This window comes from Larus michahellis, chromosome 2, assembly GCF_964199755.1.
Source record: "Larus michahellis chromosome 2, bLarMic1.1, whole genome shotgun sequence".
NCBI classification, from domain to species: domain Eukaryota; kingdom Metazoa; phylum Chordata; class Aves; order Charadriiformes; family Laridae; genus Larus; species Larus michahellis.
The window spans coordinates 24,328,237-24,350,862 of NC_133897.1; the positions used below are offsets into that span (position 1 = coordinate 24,328,237).

A 22,626-nucleotide genomic window follows, 5' to 3' on the forward strand; every position below is an offset into this window, starting at 1 on the left:
TTTACCAAGTAAAATTCTGTTCTCCAGAAGGCTGTCTACCCATCCCTTCGCATAGACTTGAAAAAAAAAATGTAGGAAATTACAGAGAAACTTATTTGTGGAAGACTTGCAGCTGATGTGCTCACAGCATCAGTAATGCAAAATTACTGAAATAAATATTAAAGTCACACAACACACGTTCCCAGTTTTACTACCTGGACCTTCCAGGGTGTTGAAACTGCAAATATAAAGGCCACGTGGATGCTTCAAAGGTGAACATGACAAGGAGCAAGATAACCTCTCTTCCTTTCCTACTGTTTCTGCTGTCGGCCTAGTTCTGCTATGGCACAGATGCATAATCTTTGCTCAGATTTTTGAGGAAATTGGTAAGCTGAGAGAAAGAGCTATGAGGAAGTCCGCATAGCATAGAGCCGTGAAATGTAAGAAGGGTAAAATCAAAGATAAAGGTAAAGACTGCTGAGATGGGGCCAGGCAGCAGCTCAAGGATCAAGAGGAAGGGCATCAAACTGGAAAGATGATAACATCTCAAGGGCAACAATGAGGAGGAAGATTGCATCATCAAGCACCTGCTACAGGGGTGAGTGAAAACTGAACCTTTTCCATCTGACTAGCAAAGCCTCTATAGGTGGTTAACATACTAATACTAATTTAGTAGGTCATTAATCCCGGCTATCTTTTGTGCATGTTAACCAAAAAGTAACTGCTTTACATATAACTGCGTATAGCAAAAACTGACTAAACAAAGTGGCCCAGAGAAGGAGAGATGGTGAGATAGGTAACGGGAAGCCATTTAGGCAGCAAAGGTATGTAGCATCAGGGAAGCAACCAGAAGGCGCCACTGCTGCCGGTGGAAAGAGCAAATAAGTCAAGGAACAAAACCCTGTACACATAAACTGGGAGTGATAATGCAGTATAGCGATGCTGACATTTTGCTCTGAGCACGTCACAGAAAATATTTTAAAATTGATGCCAAGGCCAGGAAGAAAGTGAAGAAAGGAGACGAGGGGATCCCTATTATGCCATCTTCCGTCCTTAATCTTCCTGCTCTAATAATGTACAGAGCTAGATAATAATCTTTCTTTTTTGGAACAGCAGAAGAGTAGGATTAATTCATCAGGTGAACAGTTTATTTTATCTACTTTGCTTTCACAGTGCCTATGCTAGGTGTGCTCCTGTGCAAGTACAATGGTGAAGAACAATGCAAAAAACCCCCCCAAAACTTCCTAGTTCCATCTCTACAGTCTGAACAGGGCATTAGAATATCTTGGTGTTATCTAAAATGTGTGGATAGAAAATTTTTGGCTAAGCCCCAACTTAGCCAGAGCAATTCCCATAGCTACAACTAAAGACTTTGAAGCAACATTTAAAAAAAATGCCATTTGTGATACAGAATATGAAATAGTAGTCTTTCTGATTTCCCAGTTATCAATGTTTCAGCGGCAAGAATAATAGAAAGATTGTAGGATTGCAAGTTTGATAGTGTTTTCTACCACATGCTGAATTTGCTACACTCATTCAAAGCTAGACTTACAGCTCTGAACTGAAAGCTGAACAAAACCTTAAAATCACTTAGAAGTAGCAACTATTACTACAAAGCCCTTGTTAAACAGCATTTTTTTTTTTTGAAGAATCATATTATAACTTTGTTCCTTTGCACAGGCTACTAATTAGATTTTTGGATGAAGACGTGATTGCCCTTGATTTTAATCTCTGAGCTACCTTTGGACCTACCTGGGAACAGTGAGAAGGATCAAGCAAATGTTTAGTATTAAAAACCAACATGTGACGGGAACCTTGGATGAAAGCGAGGGCCACAGGGAGCTGAAGTCTACAGTCCCCACAAGGGAAGAGGGAGCCACAGGAGGCTGTGGTCCTCATACAGCCTATAGTAGCAAAGACAACTGGAGCCCCATAGGGATGGAAGCGAGTAGTAGGGTCTGGAATTTGGTCAGGGTTATACAGGGTTTCTGTAGAGGTCCAGAGTCTCTGCCTGGAGGCAGTGATGGCAGGCATCGAGCTACATCCTTAGCCTGATCCAAACCTTCTACCTCATGTAGACTCTTGCATAATGCAGACAGCCTGACACGCACCTCATTCTCCTGCCCTGATGCTACACTCATTCAAAGCTAGACTTACGTCACATCAAACTGCTCATAGTACTACTTCAAGGCCTACCTGAGCTGCCAGACTTTCGTCAGGAACTCCTCGGGGCTTGGGAGCTCTTCAGTGCAGCCAGATCCCCCAGCGACAGTGGTAGAGGGGGAAATCTCTGGGCTGAGCCATAGCTCTCCATCACACATCACCCAGGTATACAGGCAGGTGGCAGAGACCCCTTTGGCGTGCACAAGGGCAGTACTGGCAGGTGTCTCTGTCAGCAGAGACCTCATTAACCATGGCAAGTGGGGCTGGGTCGGCCTCAGGTGTCTTTCCCACTGCAAGTGGTGTTTCCCCATGTGGTGAAGCGTTTGCTCCAGGAGGTGAGGACTGCTCCAAGTCCTGGTCTCACTGGATTGTGGGTGGGTTGTGCTTCCCCGACTCGTGTGGGGCTGCAAGCACACTCCACAAGCCTCCCTGCCACGCACAGAAACCTACCGGTCTGGCCACGGAAACGTCCTTGCAGACCCCTGAGCTCCTCCCCACCTGCAAAGCAGTAGGGCCACTTACCCCCGGGCCAGGAGCCCCCCAGGGCTCGTAGATGGGCTCAGGCTCACTGCGGATGCCGCCGGGGCTACAAGCACAGCCCGCGGGGGACATCAGCTGGCGACGGGCCCTACCGTGGTAGGGCACACACCGGGACAGCCCTCCGCACCGCCCCGGCTGCGCTTCCCCCCGCCCCATGACCGTTTACTCACACCTCCCTCCGGGGCCCGCCCAGGCCGTGCGAGGCCTCTCTCTGCTCCCGCCCCCGAAGCCCCGCAAAGACACGGCCGCCGCCGCCCCGCCCGGCTTCCGGGGCTCGCCTAGAAGTGGGGCAGAGGTGAAGGCAGGCAGCGAGCCGGCTGAGGCGGCGGCGGGCCCGTCCCGACCAGGGTAAGCGGCGCCCCGCGCCCGCCTCTTTCCTCGGCCGGGTTGTGGGCGGCGGCGGGGCAGAGGGTCGTGCGGACGGCTCAACTCGGCTGTCTCCTCACCCCCCAGCCCCGTTCACCCACGCCTCTCCGGGGCAGTGCCCCGCTGCGGGCCTGGAGCTGCCGTAAGCGCTGCCGTGGTGCCCCCGCCTGCTGGGCCCCGTCCCGCCCCGGGCCGCTGTTCTGCCGGGCGGGGAGCGCTGGGGTAGAGGGGCTCGGGCGGGGCTCGGTCAGGGGCGGCTCCTCTTCGGCGTTCCTGCGGCTGCGGGGGCCCGGGCGAGGGGCTGCGTGATGGCGGCCGCCAGCCGGGCCGGGCGGGGGCCGCCGGGAGTTGTGTGTGTGATTTCCCCCCCCCCCCCCCCCTTTCCCAATTCTCCGGTGTCAGTTTGGGGGGTGTCCCCGGGCTGTGCCTCGGGACAGAAAATCAGCAGGCCTCGGGCCTGTTAGTGTGGGTATGTGCGGGGACAGCACCAGCAGCCGCCTGGTCCTGGCTTCCCCCTGTTGTGCGTGTGCCTCCTGCGGCTGCAGGCCGGAGAGAAACCCTCGGTCTCGGCTTTGTCAGCGGGCGCTTCCACCATAGGTGTCTTCCACCGAGTAGATGGCTGGGGAGGAAAAGAAAAGAGTGTGGGGAGATACAGCACCTCACTGAAACTTCTCCCTCGTTAACGGGTTGTCGATGTTGTGCTGCAGATCTGCATCATGGAAAAGCAAGTGCTTGAATCCTCTGAGGAGCGAACGTTTCAGTACCAGGATTCTCTGCCTTCCCTGCCCGTGCCTCCCCTTGAGGAATCTTTAAGTAAATACCTTGATGCAGGTAATGGCTTAATATTGTAATAGTAGCGTGGTGTGTGCTGTTGTAACCAGGCTAGTCAGAAGATGTTTGCGGAGTGATTGTAGACAGGTTGTATCATCTGATACAATTGGGTTGGGGGATTGAGACAAGTTTAGAGTGTGAAAGGCCTTTTTCAGGTTCGAAGTGGGAGACTAAGTGCCCAGAGCAACCTGAGTAAAACTTCTCATTTTATCCGTGTTTACCTTTCTTCAGCATGGAAGGGAATTGGATGTGTAGGAAGGTTAACTCTTTGCTTTGAGGTTTTTTACTCCTAAGGTTTTGGTTTTTGTTTTTCAGCTGTGTCACCTGGTCTAATGAAAGATATTTCTCTATCTACAAACTTTGTTTTGCATAATGCCTACTTTGTTAGTTTATGACTGTGTTTGCTCGGCATCTTTGTTTAAAAAAAAGGTTAATTCAAACTTTTTCATACTTAAATGTTCGTCTTTCTCACTAATACTGTTAACTATACAGTAGTAGGAAAAGGCAATAGTGGGCATTTTTGGACAATTTTTGTCCTGAAACGGTTGCTCTCAAAGAAGATCCCATACGAGAAAAGTTTTGAAAACAAAATCAGTGTACAGGTGTCTAGCTTTGTTTATAAAGCAGAGATGACTGATTAGTTCTTTATTATCATATCAGGCTTTGATACATCGGGGATGACAAAGATACATTACCTGGTATCTTGAGGCTACTTTCCTATGTTTCTTTAATAATTTTCAGAACTCGGAGACATTGAGCTTTTTTTCTGGAACATCTGCTTTGTGTCTCGCCATCTTACCTGTAATACAGGAATGCTAACAGAGTAAGACCTAGAGTTCTGTCCTTCACTGAACCATATTACACAAAAACCTCCCTTTCCCAAAATAGAAATCCTGAAGTTCACTCTGAGTTCCCTTTTATTCTGAGTATAGTGGAAATGGCCCAGTAGATGGCAATAGGTTTTCTTTATTGTTCCTTACATCACCACGTTTTGATACAGAACGCTGAAATGGTGGTTTTAAGGAAAAAATGCCCTGTGTGTACGTGTGTCAAAAAAATGTTTTCTTTTTGTTGTAATGCAGAATGTGCTGCAATAATAATGCACGTGCAATAACAGAATTGCCCTTTGGAACCTAGTTTTGTACACCCAGCTGGATTTCCAAGCTAATAAATAACTCTGTCATGGAGTGATAAAATCTGACAGTGAATTTGTTTGCTCTTGTTTTCTGATTCTGATCTGTGTTTTCATAAATACCTATCACATGTCCCCTTTTTTCATGCTAAAGTTACTTCCTACGTACTGTTCCTTGTACATAAGTCATTCTATAACTTTGATGGTCGTTGTTGGTCTTCTTTAGTCTCACTGGAGGTTGGAGGAAAGTTAGTCCAGTATTTTTTTGTTCTGCCAGTGTCTTCCCTTGTTCAAATCACTTAAAGGCAGAATGTGCAGTGCACAACTCCAGACGCTAGCTCGGTGATTCTCATTGCTTAAGTTCTTCATTTGTTTAGACTGTGAATGTGAGTGAAGGAAGGGAGGTGCTTCTGAAGAACAGTTCAGATGCTCCAGATGACCCTTCATAGATGCTGTGAATCATTCCTTGGAAACTCCTGTCTTTTTTTGGTTGGAGGGGGACCCCAGGCACTTAGCATTAGTTACTGCACCTGTTAATGAAGCACTTGTCTGTTTAAAGCCAGTCAACTAGAAAAGCTGGGCAGAGTATGTCTCAGAAGGTGCCTTGTTTTGGACTTTATAGTAGCTGCCTCTGCTTTGGATTCAGGATGACTAACCTTATTTTAAAGGTAGGCCTTGAGCAGAGAAGGTCGTTGTAGCCATGTTAGTTATTTAGCCTTTCAGCTCACCCCAGAGGTTGAGACTCAGAAGCTTGGACTCAGCCTGGGAATGTGAAAACCCGAAGTTCCAGCTTTCCAGAGGGTTCCTTAACTATGCAACTGAAGATGTCTTTCATGGGTGGAGCTGATCTACGCAGAAAGAAAGACAAGATCTGTGGGCCTGGAGAAAGCGGCAAGAGAGAAGATTCACTGCTCTAGTGAGAAAGGGGATGAGTTCTGCTCCTTCCTCATAGTGCTGCTTCTACATCTGATCAAATAGTTTTTAAATGGAAAGAGGCCCTGTCATCAGGGCCTGTGCAGGTTGGGAAGGGTTCATCTAGAACAGAGCCCCCCTCAAGGCTGATCCAACTACAGCAGGTTGCTCAGGGTTGCTTAGCTGGGTTTTGTATGTCTGCAAGGATGGAGATTCCACAGCCTCTCTGGGCGACCTGTTCTGGTGTTTGGTCACCCTCATGGTTGCGGGAGGGGGAACCAAAAAACAAACTATCAATGACAAAAAAAAACCCACCCAAAAAACAACTCACGTTTTCCTTGCCAGAAATTTCCTGTGTTCCAACTTGAGTCCATTTTCTCTTGTACTATTCTTGTGCATCTCTGAGAGGAGCTGTGCTTTACCTTCACTATGCCTTTCCATGCAGTTATTACAGAGTGCAGCAAGGTATTCTCCTCTTAGCTGAACAAACTCAATTCTCAGCCTTGTCTCGTCATCATGTGCTCCAGTCCCCTAGCAATCTTGGTCACCCCTCAAATAGGGACCAGAAGCTGGTAATTTTGCTTATTTTCTTTCTTGTGTATACGCACATAATGCTCTGTAACGACTTTGTAACCTGAGTAACAGAGGGTAATCGCTGTCTTTTACAATATCGTGTGGTAATAAGGTCACTCTCTGTGAAACCTGAGTGTTGGACTACTGTCGGTCTGAGGAGACTTTCAACTCCAGCTTTCCTGGGTGAATACTGTAGACTGATAAATAGTATAGGTGGATGGCTCTGTCTCTTATTCTTTCTTTCTTTCATCTGTGTTTACAACTGATGGTGGTGCGATTCAAGCTGTGTCTAGATGTTGTTTATGTTGACTTTACCAAGGCTTTTTGTCACATCAAAAGTGCTTTTTTTTTTTTTTGTAAATAAACTTCCTTATAGACAAACTGATGAAGTGTGGACTAGGTAGTGGACAGTCAGGTGGACTGAAAACTGTCTCGGCTGCGGGGCTCAAAGGTTTATGGTCAGCAGCACGAATTCCAGATGTAGGCCATTCTCTGATGGTGCACCCCAGGCGTCCAGTGTTGTTGAACATCTTCATTAATGACCTGGATGATGGGACAGAGTGCAGTCTGAGTTTGAAAACAATACAAAGCTGGAAGGAGTGGCTGATGTTCCAGATGGTTGTACTATCATCAGAGGGAGCTTGACAGGCTGGAGGAACAGGCTGACAGGAGCCTCATGAAGTTCATCAAGAAAAGAGAAGTGCCAAGTCATGCAGCCAGGGAGGAATAACCCACCACACCAGCACAAGCTGGGGACAACTGGCTGGAAAGCAGCTTTGCAGAAAAGCCGTTGGGGTCCTGGTGGACATGAAGTTGAACATGAGCCAGCAAGGTGCCTTTAAAGCAAGGCAGGCCAGCAGCCTTCAGGGCTCCATTAGAAGGAGCGTTGCCAGCAGGTAGAGACAGGTGATCCTTCCCCTCTGTTCAGCACTGGGTGGCCACATCTGAAGTGCTGTGTCCATTTCTGGGCTCCCCAGTACAAGCAAGACCTGGACATACTGGCATGAGCCCAGCGAAGGCCCATGGGGGCGAATAAGGGCATGGATTATCTGACATGCGAGAGGAGACTGAGAGAGCTGGGACTGTTCAGCCTGGGGAAGAAAAGGCTCTAGGGGGGGTCTTTGCAATGCGTGTAAATAATTGATGGAGAGGAATCCAGAAACTTTTTAAAATATAAAAATTGGGTAGTAGTAACTGCCATCAGTTTCATTCAAAGGTGTGTGTAACGTGGGGACAGTGAATGAGAATTGATGGGCAAGGTGCTTGTAGGCCAATTCTGAAAATAAAGGCAAGTAGCTTATGGTTGGTGCAGACATGGTAGGGTGGCAGACAAGTACCGCTCAATGCATTAATTTACAAATGAAGTTCCTGTGAAATTAATTATTCAGTGAATTGTGTGGCAGCTGATGGAGTTACAGAACTCCATAGTATTCCAGCTACAGAGTTTTAAATATATTGGATTTAGTTGTCTGTTAGGTATTTCACGTTTTCAGCAATTGCTTTCATCTGCCAATGTCTGTATTTATTTAAAAGTATGTATTTATGTTTTATTAGAACATACTGTCATTTATTTACAGATATTTAAAAGGTGTTTTCCCTTCAAATATTTGTTTTAGAAAAACAGATTTTGAGTATTTTCATCCACTCACTTGCCTATAAGTCTTGGAATAAATCTCAGTATGCAGTTGTTTTTAAAATAAAAACATTTCCTTTTTACAGTGAAGCCATTTCTAAATCAAGAAGAGTATCAAAGAACTGAAGATATAGTTAAAAAATTTGAAAATGGGATTGGGAAAGAGTTGCATCAGAAATTACTGGAAAGAGCTAAGACGAGAAGGAACTGGGTATGTTTTTAGACATGTAAGAAATCGTAATTCAACTTATGGAAAGTTGGTTGCTCAGAATATAATTTAGAGAATCATTTAGGGTTGGTTTTTTTTACTATCTTAGGATCTCTTTTTATATCTGCCGCTTGGCCTATGGATATGATCACATTCACTTATATATGTGTGATTTGTTTTTTTCAAAGTTGGGTGGCTAAGAGAGTTCACTAACTGAAATGTTACCAACCAGCTTTTGAATGCTTTTTCTGTCAGTCTTCTATCACTTCCGTCTCCTCTCTCCCCACCCCGACCGCGCAACCCACCCCCCCCCACCCCCCCAAAAAAAAAAATAGATAAAATGGAATTTAGAACTTGGTCTCTATCTCTTTTTCTTCCTGAAGAAAGCTATGAGGTAGCATTTTAAAGTTGCCTTTCAATGGAGAAAGGGATACAAGGGAGGTTGTTACCAAGTGGAATTCATGAGAACTTTGCAAATCTTAACAGGACACAGATCCTCTCTCACAAATCTCCTTTCCTTCCATTCTTCATGGATTAATCTGATATTTGCAGCAGCCACAGGTGACATCTGCAAGAGTTTAAGATGATGAATATTGGGGAAGAAATCTTCATCATAATTTACAGTTTAATAGTCTTAAGCAGTACTCAGTTTTATTTCAAGCTTGAAAATAGAAGAGCTAGATGTGTCATTATCCTCAGCAGTTAGTTTTGAATCACTGTCCTGCCTTCTGTTATATAGGAACTACTACTCAAAATATTTAAAAAAAAAAAAAATCTAAAAAAGCAGGCGGTTGAACAATCAGGTGATTCTTAAAGAATTAATGACTGGAACTGAATTCTGACGCTAAACACTTTTCACTTTCAGCTGGAGGACTGGTGGCTGAATGTGGCTTATCTTGATCTTCGCATAGCAACGCAAATACACTGCAATATGGGAGGCCCTGGTCCCTTTATTGAACACTGCTGGCCAGCAAAAGAGGGGACTCAGATAGAAAGAGCATCTATAAATTTATGGCACACCCTGAAATTCTGGGATCTATTACGAGCGTAAGACTTCAAGAAAAAATAGTTGATTCTAAATATTAATGATCTATGTGTACTTTAGTCACAAAGATATACTTGTGTTCATTGGTATGCATTCTTTGCAGTAAAAGATGTGTTTGTTTTACCTTGATCTACTTGCATAATTATCATCTCTCTTGTTTAATTTTGTTGTATTGGTTTACTACAGAGAGAAGGTGGCTATAGAGAGATCTAGGGATGATGTTCTGGACATGAACCAATTTCGAATGCTCTTCTGCACTTGCAAAATTCCTGGAGTTACCAGAGACTCGATCAGCAGTTATTTTAAAACCGGTAAACAAACGTAAATCGTGGGTTAACAAAAGCAAATGACTTTGTACTAATGGAGGGTCGTTTTAACCATAAAATACTTGCTTCCTCAAGTGCTAGATCAGATGCTGGTTGTTGAGTGCTTATATAACGAGGCAAAGAAGATTTCTAATCTACAGATGCCCTTTTTGCTCCAATATTTAGTCCTTTCTAAATAAGATTGAAAGAAAGCTCTGCTTTAAATTGTATGTTACCAGCCTGATGCCTAGAAGTGTGCCAGTGTTAAGAATTGAAGAAAAAAAAAAAAAAAGACAAAATCATGTGTTATACATGGAATCCATCCGCATTTGTTACAGGGACAGAATTTCAGCATCATTACTAATTGCTTCTTTTTCCACGGAATGTGTTTCTCGAGTCTGCTCCCATACATTCGGTTGAGATAATTCATACTTATTTTCTATCATTGTGCTGTTTCTTGGCTTGGTCAGCTTTTTGTATATTCAGTCTTGAAATTACTCCATAGTGCTTCTTGAAGCCATTCTCTTAAACTCCCAACAGTTTTCTAAGGTACAGGATAAAGAGCTAGGGTAGAAGTATAATGTTCTTACTCATCCTCCACTAACAAATACTGTAGTATTAGTAATCAGCTAACTGAAATCATAACACCTCTCCCACACACATTCTGATGCATGCAGAGTTGTTCAGCAGTGTCACTCTAGATAGTCTAGATGTGAATTCCTGTAAGACTTGGGAATTCAAGAAAAAGGAGGTATTGTCTTGCTCCGTAGAAAATATATAGGGAAATCTCCATACCACAGGATATGACGAGAAAATGCGAAGTTGAAGGCAAGTTTCAAGGGTTTGATTTTAACATGACAGTTGAAGAGTCAGTTTAAATACCAAAATGTAGAAGAAACATTCAAATGGTGGAAATTCAGTGTTCTGTTTTGATCATTCTTAATAAACAAAGCTATTATCCTGTGGAGATGCAATTTATGTCACTCATGTCTCTTTTCTGCCCTGAAATATTGTAAGAACTTTAATAATCTTGTTTATATCATTTTTAATGTCATACACAGCAGGTGATATCCACTTCCATGTAGCTTGTCTACCTCCAGATGAAATATTTAGTTCAGTTAGTTGTCTTGGCTCTCTGTGATTCATGGAGCAATATGAATACCTCTAGAGAAGCATTTGGGCTGCCAAAATATGCAGGTATCTAAGGTAGGTAGAAGGAATTCCCATCTGGAGAGGGATCTGTTTTTCTCCTTTGGCTGTAGAGGGAACTGATGTGGTCTGAACACTTGGAAGTAGTATTCAGATTGCAGAGTAGGGCGCCTAAAATTTGACAGGTAATGTCAGCTTGGAATCAAAGACCACAGTAAAAGCTAAGAGCCTGATCAGTGGAACCTGGAGAGCTATTTGTTTCAGCCTGCAGCAGACACCTTAATGAGAACAGGTGAAAAGCTTATTAGATGTCATTAAGTGTATTGGGTAGATCTCTGCCAACTGTAGTGAGATCTCAGATGCTTAATGCTGGGTATGTTAACTTCCAAACTTAATTCTAGCCCTTGTTTTAGACAGCTAAGGTTAGGAGGATGCTGTCTATAGTAATTGAATTTGATGTCATCCCTTCTGATTTTTCTTATGTTAGAAATTAATTTTGTGATCTATGAAGGTGAGGTTTATGTAAAATGACAAATTCCTCACTCTAGAATGTCTTCAATCAGGTATATGTTGAATTGTATTATCTAATTTAGTAAGTAGGACCATAAAGATAGGTGTAAAAGGTTTATACTTAAAATTAAGGCTTGTGTGGATACCCACTCAGTTAAATACTTGTGGGTAAAGTAGTATACATTTCTTCCAGTACTGGACTGGAAGAGATTTAGCACAGTGGCCACATTTCTTGGGGTTTTAACATCTGTTTATTTGTCAGAATCTTTTCCGACTTTATTTACTCTTCTTTCCAGATAGATGGATTCAATAAGGCAATGCTATGCAAGCGTACCTGGCCTAGTGTGGCCCAGTATCATCCATGTTTTGGTATAGTGGCCAAAGTGGTGTGTCAGTGCTCCCTTTTTACAGATTTGCAGATTACAGATCAGGTCTGATTGACATGGTAGTGGAGCTAGGATCTTGAGTGCATAACTGAAACTGGTCACATAAACGCTCTGACAACTGAAGGGCTCAATCATTTGCAAAGTGTCTTAGCAGCAGGCGTGCTGTGTTATATTCATCCCTTTAAAAAAAAAAAAACCAACAAAAAAAAAGCCGCACAAACCAAACAAGCAAGAGCAAAAGTTGGTAGATCAGCTTTCAGCAAGCAACACTCCTTTTGGCAGAGGGTGTTTGTGCCTACAAGATACACAAATAAATAACATTTGCTACTCGGTAATGACAATGACTTGAAGTAGTTAATAACAGTGAAAGTTATGTACCTCTCTGTTTTCTCTGACAGTTTTAAAAATGCCTTCAAATTTGCAATAAGATCATGCAATTGGATTTCAAAAGTTACTGTTTTTTCTTTTTTCCTGTTTTTAACTGTATAAAGTCTGCCTCATTTGGAACCAAAAAATAGGTCTGCAGGACTTCCTGAGTGTTTTTTCTGTATCTGTTACTTTATCCCCATGGTTGGATTTTTCATGTTTTGTTTTTTGTTTCATTTCAGAGACTGAAGGTGAATGCCCATCTCACCTAATAGTCCTGTGTCGAGGTCGAGTGTTTGCGTTTGATACTATACATGAAGGCAATATGGTGACTCCTCCAGAGATTTTCAGGTTTTCGTACTGCCTTGTTTCAAACGAGCTGTCCTATTTAAGCTACACACCAGAGTCTTTCTGTCCCCTTTACCCCAAAGAATTAGGTGTTAGGGAGGCTACAGCTTCTCCTCTAGCTGAGGGTTCAGATTAAATTCTTGTTTAGTGGACGACATCTTCTTGCCATGAAGCATGATGATCACGTACTGTTGTAATACACCTATAGAACATAACACGAAAGGGTTGAATGAAGATGTTTCAGTAGGAAATGCCTTAGGCAAGACAAAATATAGTTAGAGAAGCTCAAAAATCACTTTTTCTTGACAATCTGATACTTTCATACTGATGATACTTCAACACGTGTATTTCTTATTTCTGTAGTTGTACCTATTAGATCAAGCAAGTAACAAAGAAATGAATGCCTGGAATACAGACAAAAAACCCTAAAGCTTCCTCTTGTCTATAGAAAGGACAGGTTGGGTCTGGTTTGGTGATGGTTTGGGGTTGGTTTTTTTTGTTTGTATGTTTGTTTGGTTTTGTTTTGTTTTGGTTTTTTTTGTACCTTTGTCATGGGTTTCTTACGCTTTTGCTAACTGTGTAACTAAAGATCAGTAGTGCAGTTTAATGGGCAAGAGTGCTGGAACAAAGGATGAGCCAGATTAAATGCCTGTAATTTGTGGAGTTTCTTTAACATGTAGAACAGCATGTGAAAAACTGAACTCGCAAACTAAAAATTAGCTCTCTGTTAATGAAGGGAAAAGGAAAGGGGAAATGCAAGGAGAAGACAGGAAGAGAAGTATTCTTGTGTAGTTCAGCCTCTACGTTTAGGATGTACTGTAGCTACTGTTCTGCTTTAAATTTCATGGTTTATCTTGAGTGGAAGTTTTGCCCTTGTATCTCATTAGTTGCTATAAAAGCTGCAGTATTGTAGATGTCTGCTGCGTGGGGAAGTTTGATCTGCACTGCCGAAGTCTTAAATCTATTTGTAAATTAAGTGTATAATAACGCTTTGGGATCATGGTTGTTTACATGTCAGTTTGTACATGCAGCCGCATTCTGAATTGACCATTAGTGACAGAAAACAGAGCAGGTCTTCAGTTGCCCTTAGAGTCTGAGGGAGCTGATTTGTGCTTCCTGAATATTCACATTAGCTTGTGAATGGGGAACCAAAATTTCAGCTTGGCAAAAGAGAGAGGGATAAAAAGGGTGACTTTTACCTTCTCTCCGTATGTTCTTTGTTAACCTCAGTTTTTGAAATCTTCTTAAAGGCAACTTACTTATATACAGAAAAGATGCCATAGTGAACCAGATGGACCAGGACTGGCAGCCTTAACAAGCAACGAAAGGACAAAATGGGCTGAGGTGGGAATACTTCAACAGCTGATTCCTGAGAAAAGCATTGTGATCACTGGAAATACATCATTTCACTTAGCTTTGTCTTTTCATGCTTTCTAGTTACGTGAATACTTGATTGATCTCGATCCAAAGAACTTAACTCTCCTGGAAAAAATTCAGAGAAGTTTGTTTGTGGTCTGCCTTGATGATTCGAGTCCCCATGCGACTCCTGAGGACTACACTGAGGTAGCTAAGGATTTCTGATGATTCATATCTGGTCGTCTTCGTATAAAAATTTCTGCTGCGTATATGCAGGAGTAGCACCTTCTTGCTCTTTCAGAACAGAGCAGATAAATATGCAGATAATGCTTCTTCTTGATCCATAGGAATACTTAAATATTTGAATTGTTAGAACATTGGAAATGGGAATTGCTGAAATCTACCTTCCTAATATTTTGGCGCTTTCCTTTAGGGTCCTCAAAAATACAGTAATGAACTTATCACTCTTTAAATTAAAAACTTAGGCTTATAATCATGTTTCATCTTCAACTGGATGACAACATCTTATCTCTTGGGGAGGTCTCACCATCTTAATGTAGGCTTGATTTAGCTGGCAGAGGTTGTCAGTGTGCTCGCTGTTTTTTAAAACCCACAGTGTGTAAATTTTGCTTTAGGTTACAAGGCTGGGGCTAACAGGTGATCCGACTGTACGCTGGGGAGATAAATCCTACAATAGCATATTCTTTTCCAATGGAACCTGTAGCGCGTTCTGTGATGTAAGTTGAAAATTTTTTCCCCCTTATAAACATTTCAAGTATTTATTTACTAAGTTTTCCCTTTTAGGGTATTTAAGTGTTTCATGCGTCCCTCTTTAGTGTAGCCTTGTTTACCAGGCACCTTGTCTGGCAAGCTTCCAAAAGCAGTCTGCTTTCACAGTGTTTGATATTACACCATACTTGAATTAGGAACATGAAATCTGAAATCATAATCTTACTTCTAAAAGTATTTAAAGAGGGAGTTCCAAAGACAAAAAATACATTGCACAAGAAGGCTTAAAATTAACTTTTTATATTACGTAGCTATTTGAACAGCTGTGTTTTTTAAACTCAGATTTTTTTTTTTAAACTTGTTATTGAATGGCCAGAAGGGCCTACATCTTGCCTGAAACCTGCTTTTCCACAGCAGTGGTATATTGTGCCTCCCTATCTGGCTTCAGAGCATTCAAAACAGTGGGTGGACTTCTGTGTATTATAGAACTAGAAAAACAAGTCCAACAGTAAAGCTGTTGGTCTGCAGGAAAAAGTGGAGTATGGAAAAAGCAATTTGATCCTCTTGCAGTTATGCAAATAATGTGATATCTTGTCTTATGATTCTAGCATTCTCCTTTTGATGCCATGGCTTTAATTAGCATGTTAGCTTATGCCGAAAAGAAGATTCTTGAAAATGAAGGAAAATGGAAGGTATCTATCCTTTAAATTTTCAAATATATTAGTTAGTGTCTTTTCTTATGGATAACGTTCTCTGTTTTTTCTCTTTCTTTCTGTCTGCATCCTCCCAGGGATCAGATAAAGTGAGGGATATTCCTTGGCCAGAGGAACTTGTATTCACAGTGGATCAAAAAATTATAAGTGAAATTGGACGTACTAAAGAACTATATTACGAAAAGGTGGAATTTCTTTCTGCTTCTCTTAGTTGTCACTCCCCACCCACCCCACCCCCGGCCCATTCTATTTGCGTGTTTTTAGCAGGCCTTTCTCCATGCTGGAGAACAGGGATGTGTGTTATTGATGAATTGGTGTATCGAGGGACTCAACACCATGGTTTAATTTGTTACATTGTTGGTTTATGTTGAATGTGTTTTATTTGAAGTGAACCAAGTTGTGATATTTGCAGTTTCTTGATGACGTGTTTGGTTTTTTTTCCTTCTGTGGTTTGACAGGTATCTGACTTGCAGCTAGTGAATTATGCCTTCACATCCTTCGGCAAAGCATTGATTAGAAAGAAGAAACTTCATCCTGATACATTTGTGCAGCTTGCCCTTCAGCTGGGTTATTACAAATGCCATGGACGGTAAGAAAATCTCATTACCCAGTTTAGGAATTAAAAACTAGTTTCTTGAGTAAAGTTGTGGATCAGGAGATATAATGCACAAGACAATCCATGAAAACATGAATTTGGGCTGTACAAAGTAAATATTCGAGCAAACACTGAATGCGTGATTCTTTAATGTCAAATAGTTGCTCATATGGAGAAGAAAGTTTTATCTGTAGCAAGCAACAGCCATCAGTAAAATAGTTAAGTCTTCCAAGCCTGTAAAAAGCCTCACAAACCTCAGTGTCTCACTTCCTTTAGCAACATTAGATGTGAAGGTTTGGACAGAATAATAGAGATATAGATGGTGACCCTCCAAATGTCTGACTCGGCGTTTTTGGTTGTGTAACTTTATTTTGTATTATTGGTAAAAGGCAGCATCCTTCCTGGTATTGGTCTTCTCAAACTTCTGTTTGCTAACTAGCACTGATCATGGCTTGTTTAAGTCATTACTGAGCTGGCGAGTATTGCTTGCTTCAGAAAAACGAGGGTTTCATCATATAAGCATGATGCTTAGTCACTGGAGATGCCTGTCTTGTCATAAGAAAGGTTGGTAGATCTCAGTTTGCTGAACACTGGAATACATTAATTGTCTGATTAAAATAGCCTGTTAAGTCTGTTCTAAACACACGAGTGTGTTTCATGTAAATTGTGTGTTAAATGGTAGGCTGTTGTAGGGCTGGGGATGCTCCAGGTAAAAGCTGGATGGGTTAGTATACAATAGAGAAGGGTTTGAGCCTTTTATTTATAAATGCAGTGGGACACGCTGCTTGTTTCAAGTGCGTCTCTTAATTTTTGAGGTTTTGGATGGTGTAGATAGTTTCTTTAATGGAAATATATAGTGAAACTGAAGCTTGCATATTTTCAGCTTAATTGTATTAGAGATAGATCTGTAGTCTGCAGAAAATAGCCATGACACCCCAGTCTTTTCAAGGTATGATTATAGTACTAGTACTTTTTCAGTCATCTGTCTCATAAAAGCTTGTGGAGTTCCTTTGTGGCTCTTTTTCAGACACAAAATTTCAAGAAAATTAGTGACTTACTGAACTAGATGTATGAGATACTTGGCAGGACTCTTTTTGTTTTGTTTTGTTTTTTCCTTGAGGTAGCATATAGTTTTACGAAGTTAATGAGATACTCTTCCATAATTTTTCTTAGCCCAGGCTGCTGTTACGAAACTGCCATGACGAGGCGTTTCTATCATGGCCGCACAGAGACCGTAAGATCGTGTACTATGGAAGCAGTGGAGTGGTGCAAGTCCATGCTGGATCCTTCTAGCAGTGTAAATACTGAAATCCTGCTTTAATCATAATGTATTTAGAAGGCCTGTCACTTGAACCGCTTAAAACTCATTTTTCTATTGTGTCATTAATGGGAATTGGCCTGTTTCCAGTGAGACAAATTTCACATGTTGGGTTGCTTGAAGTCTGGCTCTGGTCATTGTGACTGAGGTGAGCTGTCATGTGTGGGCTTGTTTGGTTTTCTACCCTATTTACCTTTTGGTTTCAAGAATGTAAGTGTCTTGGGTTACATTCACGCTGATTTTTATTTGTTTTTTTTCACACCTCCAAAAATAACTGGGTTGGAACCAATGTATTCTGCTGTGGCGTGGTTCTGTTGTTCTAATTTTTAAGTGAAATCAGGAAATGTTAATCGATTATCACTGAGTCTGAGAGCAAGATTGAAATCTGTTTGCGTCCTAGTGGCAGCAGGGATGTATTCCAGAGTTTGCCTCTGAATAGCTGAACTGGTGACCTTTTTCTTTTCCCAGCAGCTGCCCTCTGGTGCTTGGCTGGTGGAGCATTTCATGCCTCTCTTGCCAAGCGTGAGCTGTACTAAAGCTCTTTTTGTCGTCTTCACTGTGGGTTTCTCAGAGCCTGAGACACGAAGCAAGGAGAAGGTTTCTGAGACAAAAGGCTCCATATCTTTAGGAAATTCAAAGGTTCTATATTATTAGCGCATCTGAGAAACGTACAGGAATATATATGGCTATCAGGAAGTATGTGTCACTGGCTTCTCTTGGCATGTGCTGCGGCTTTAAAACTCAATTTCGTGGCTGTTATTCAAGTCTGCTTTCCTATTGCAAATATGGATTCCTGCTATTTCTCTGCTCTTCAGTTATCTTCTAACCATTAGCAGGCTTCTATAGGTAGTACACACAGAGATTCATTACTTCTAACACTAACTGTAGCCTTCTTCTCTTTCTAATTTTAAATAGCATCTCCAACTATCTTCCTATTGCTATTTTTTAGCTTGATTTTTATCCAAATTGAGTGGCTGCTGCCCTTGTTTCACATTCTTTGCTGCAGCCTCTTGTGTAATGAATAAAAACGATAAATGGTGCTTCTTAAGTAGTTATAACTAAAGAGATAGTAAGATCTAAGATCTTAGAAGCCAAGATGTTGGGTGTCTAGAGCTCTTTCTCTAGGCTTCCTTTACCAAAACGTGTATTTGTATTCTGTTCTCTCTGGTTTTAATATTTAAGTTTCAATATAAAATTGAAAAAAAAGTACTGTCATGGAAGTAGTATTTCAATCAGCAGGAAAATTTGAGAATGCAGTTGTCACTGTGTATGTTTTAATAAGGGTCTTTTTTTATTTCATTTTCTGCTTTTGCTTCACAGACTTTTTTCTCTTTTTTTTCTTTTTTTCACCCATGGAAAATGATAGAATAGAATACTTCAGCTGGAGGGATCTACAGTGATCATCTAGTCCAGCTGCCTGACCAATTCAGGGCATGGTGATCATGTAAATGCAACTGCACCTGCTAAAAGGCAGCGTGTTTCTAAATAAGTGGTACTGTGGGAAGTTTTTGGTTTTGATTACTCTGTTTCACAGTGCCTGCTTTCCGTTGTTTCCGCTTGTTTGAGAAAGAGCGTGAGGTTTAGAATATTGTTCAGTGCAAAAGTGATCGAAGTAACAGAACCCGAAATAAAGGAAACAAATTAGCAAGTTCTGCAGAAAAAGGAATTTGGATTTGGGAGAAACTTTGAGGAAGGTTCTAATGTACCTTTCAAGTTCCTCCACTTCCTTCTATCTAAAATTGCTAGAGACTGTGAAAGGGAAAAACTTGTTGATCTGGGGTTTCTGATGTGTCGCTCATCTGCATTGTTTTTTCATTTCTGTTGGTTTTTTTAATCCTGTGTCCTCTACTTTACACAGACTTATGAACGACTACAGCTGATGCATAAGGCATTTGCAAAGCACAATAAAATGAGGAAAGACTGTGAGAATGGCAAAGGTACTCTGAAATCAAAAGTTCTCGTTTAGCTTTTTCCTATGGGTAAAAAGGGAATATTGCTGTTTGCTAATACATTTTCTGTCTCCTTGTTTTCAACCTGAGTAAAAACTACCCCTTAACATCTTATACTTAAATTTTGGGGAGAGGAACTAAAACCTAGTTCTTGCACCCTTCCTTGTGCCCTGAAGACACGTGCACTTTGGATATTAATTCACTTTTTCTGCCCAGCTAAACGTTATTTCAGAATACCTTCTGATCAAATACATGCTTGTCTGGAAAGTGGGAAATGCAGTCTTCTAAGGCAGAAAAGAGATTTGGGTGAAATTCTCACCCACCTGTGTTAGCATGGTAAACTATTCTGTGAATGAGAGAGAGTAGCTGGGAAATAATCACCTGATGAACCTTTGTAAGTCACCAAGTAGGATGGAGAGAGTATCTAGGCAGTTGTGGCCCTGAAGGCCTCTTCACCTTGTCTACCGAATGCCAAGTGGGCCAGTTTCACTCTGTGGAACTTATCCTCCTTGGCTGAAATGAAAGTTTTCTTGGCTTTTGTTTTCCACAGGAATTGTGCTGGGTTTCTATTACTTAGTTCTTTTGCATTTGGACTCACTGTCGCAAGATGAAAGCGATGAAGGACTCTTAGATCAAATATTTGGGAAATGCTTTTGTATGCTACAATATGAATCTTGGTTTTTAGTAGACTGGTATTTATCTGTCCTTCGGCTGCTATTAGAGCTTCAAGCTACCCAGACCAGAAGAAGCAGAAAAACAGGAAATGCTGCTGTTAATGATGCAGTATTTGCATTTATTTGACAGGATTTGATCGTCATCTTCTGGGTCTCCTACTCATAGCACAGGAGCAAGGACTGCCAGTGCCAGAACTTTATGTGGATAATGCCTTCACAGCTAGGTATTTCGTATTCTTCTCCTGTGGGGAGATTGTATCCCTTGATACCGAGGACTTTGTTACATTGGCCTTATGCATGCTGATTTCTTGATCTCTAGGATAAAATCACTTTTGTGAAACTCACTGGGTTAGTTTTGTGTTGTTTTACAGTGGAGGAGGTGGGAATTTTGTTCTTTCAACTAGTCTGACTGGCTACACCAGACTTACTGGATCTGCACTCCCTATGGTACAACATGGCTATGGCTTTTTTTATTCAATCAGAGATGACAGGTAAGGATATAATTTCATTTTGGGATTTTGGGCATGGCTCTGTCTCTGTCACGAAGGGGGAAAGGTGGTTAAGAAAGGTGGTTAGAATGCAGAAAGGAAAAGACAAGAAACATGGCTGAATGTGACAGAAAAGGTTAAATAGTGAGGTACATGAGAATAGAGGCATTGGCATTCTGGGAAAGCGTGTGTGGAAGGAAGGATGAACAGTGGAGGTGAAATGGGCACCACGATACTGACGATAAGCAGAAAGAAAAGAGTGGGGAAGGAGGAATAAAAGAGGGTAACTTACTTTAAAATAAGCTTTTGTTTTAGAGATCATTAAATGTAGCTTGGAAAGATGTTTTTTAAAAAGTAGCGATTGACTGAGACTGGATAGGGTACAGGAGCACACACCATCCATCATTTTTGGCAGTGACACGCACATCTCTTGACTCGAGCCAGACCTCCTTGAGTAACGAGGAGAAGCTAAAACATTTGGCTTCACTCCTCATGAGATGGTAGGATTTGAAACTATCCAGTTTTGGCTTATTGGTCTTATGGACAAAAATTACTCCTTCTTTATCAAATTTAATCAACTACTTTGATTATAATGTGTTGAGATAACTTCCTGGTTTATGATTTAGGTGTAATTTGGATGACTTCTTTCTAAAGCTAAATATGGATTGTGTGCATGTTTGTTCCAATTTGAGAATGCAAACCATTTATACTTCGATCTGTGTCTCTGTTAAGATAAATAGAACTAGGTAAAGATTTATTAGGTAAATAATAAAAAAGTACTTTAAACTTTAGTTGCAGAGAAGACATACAATTCACAGGATTTTCAAATACAAGTGAAAAGTTATGTCACTGTGCATGTAGAAATGGGTATTTAAATAAAATACCTAGTTTCAAGATGTGTTAATATTATTGCTTACTGGAGGCGCTAGGGATCTGAGTCCTTTTTGAACATTGAGACAGCATGTGGCAACTTTTGCTTCAGAATTTATGTCAATAATTTCATATTTCAGGGCAATTTCTGTGACTTTTATCCTAGACTTTTACAATTAAGAGTGGTAACTTCATTGTTTTCTGTATTGATAGGATCCTTGTTGCCTGTTCTTCTTGGAAATCGTGTCCAGAGACAGACGCAGAAGTGCTGTGTAGAACTGTGTTCCAGTGTTTCCAGGACATGCTACAGTTAACAGTTGCAGCTCAGCTGTAGGGTTGATAATGACGTCAAAGCTGTTGGAAGTTCACAAGTTCTATGTAGTACTTATAAATGAAATGCTACTCAAGAGTACTCTTATCTTCAAGTTATGACATTTAGTGATCTATGTGAAGTCTGCCTGTTTCTATGGGATTTACTGTGGTAACGGTACCCATTTAAGAGTAATGTAGCCATTTGCAACAACAATGCAAGCAGTAGTACCTTATCTGTGTAGAACTATGCAATATTAAAATATGCCTCAACAATGCAAACGTACTTGAGAGATGGGGTGTTAGAAGTGGAGAATTTATGGGAGATTTGTATTTATGATCTTAGTGGTAATATGTAGAATACTTTGTAGTTTACTGATACTGTTTATGCCAGCGGAGCACTTAACTGCATACTTAAGAGTAACCACACTATCCTCTTAGGTGATTATGCTTCCTATCCATAGTGGTTTATGAAGTAGAAGGGCTGCCTCCATCAGGCTGTATGTTATTTTGTAAGTTATCTTTCACTTTTGGCATTGGGATTATACCAAATAAATGTTGTATCCGTGAATGGGGATGTTTCCACTGCGCTTGTTGTATGAGAGCACTACAATCTGAAGTATTTTTGTAAAGGAGCTCTCAAAAATAAAGACAGAAAGCAGTATATGAGTTCCAGATTCCTCAGAGTTTTCATCTTCTAGTGAACTGTGAATATCTGCTGCTTTACACCAATAATCACACTATAAAAGTAAGCACTGAATGCAGTTTGATACAATTCTCAGGATTTTAAGACTTGATTCTTCTGTTTGAGCAGCTTTGTATTTTCCTGTCATAGAAATAAAATTCTTCTAAAAATCATCTTTGTATTGATTGATTTACGGGTGGACTGTTTAAGGTGTAGCAAGTAAAGTTTGTGGAAGAGAGATGATGTTGGGGGCAGATGAACTTGAAATAGAGATTCTAAAGTATCTTTATTCTTTGGAGTTTTGAGAGAGATAAGAACCCCCTTTCTTTCTCAGAGGTAAATGGCTTTCTGAAATATGTCAGTTAGTGAAGCACGTGTCCTTATCATGCTGTGAGACAGATTAGGATTTTAGATCAAGCTATGCCTCATGATTTTTATTCTTTTTTTTTTTAAATATAAATTCTGTCTGATAGTCACAACCTTTCACCCTTCAA

The 22,626-nt window shown here is 41.2% G+C and overlaps 2 protein-coding genes across 3 annotated transcripts in view; one reads left to right on the plus strand and one right to left on the minus strand.

The window, feature by feature from the left end:
* Positions 1-2,831, minus strand: part of OLAH (oleoyl-ACP hydrolase) — a 32,142-nt gene extending 29,311 nt beyond the window's left edge. Inside the window, exon 1 of one of the 2 annotated variants that reach the window (XM_074574595.1) lies at positions 2,665-2,831. The gene's annotated coding sequence lies outside the window, so the exon portion shown is untranslated. Of the gene's footprint in view, positions 1-2,592; positions 2,642-2,664 lie in introns of those variants that run through there. The other variant, XM_074574593.1, reaches the window with a different exon arrangement.
* Positions 1,631-22,305, plus strand: CROT (carnitine O-octanoyltransferase). The gene is made up of 17 exons (XM_074574592.1): positions 1,631-3,030; positions 3,756-3,879; positions 8,216-8,340; positions 9,203-9,384; positions 9,569-9,693; positions 12,341-12,449; positions 13,697-13,790; positions 13,884-14,009; positions 14,438-14,539; positions 15,140-15,223; positions 15,322-15,429; positions 15,703-15,833; positions 17,013-17,136; positions 19,016-19,094; positions 19,911-20,004; positions 20,152-20,271; positions 21,352-22,305. Exons 2-17 carry the CDS (start codon positions 3,765-3,767, stop codon positions 21,470-21,472), a joined length of 1,839 nt encoding a protein of 612 aa, XP_074430693.1. The 5' UTR covers positions 1,631-3,030; positions 3,756-3,764; the 3' UTR covers positions 21,473-22,305.
* Positions 22,306-22,626: the final 321 nt, after the last annotated feature.

What these genes read in the sequence shown, in the direction of transcription:
- CROT (XM_074574592.1), top strand. Translation starts at nt 3,765, where the DNA reads ATGGAAAAGCAAGTGCTTGAATCCTCTGAGGAGCGAACGTTTCAGTAC. An exon ending in ACTCCTCCAGAGATTTTCAG is followed by an intron (nt 12,450 to 13,696) that starts GTTTTCGTACTG and finishes ATCTTCTTAAAG; the next exon opens with GCAACTTACTTATATACAGA. An exon ending in GATAATGCCTTCACAGCTAG is followed by an intron (nt 20,005 to 20,151) that starts GTATTTCGTATT and finishes GTTGTTTTACAG; the next exon opens with TGGAGGAGGTGGGAATTTTG.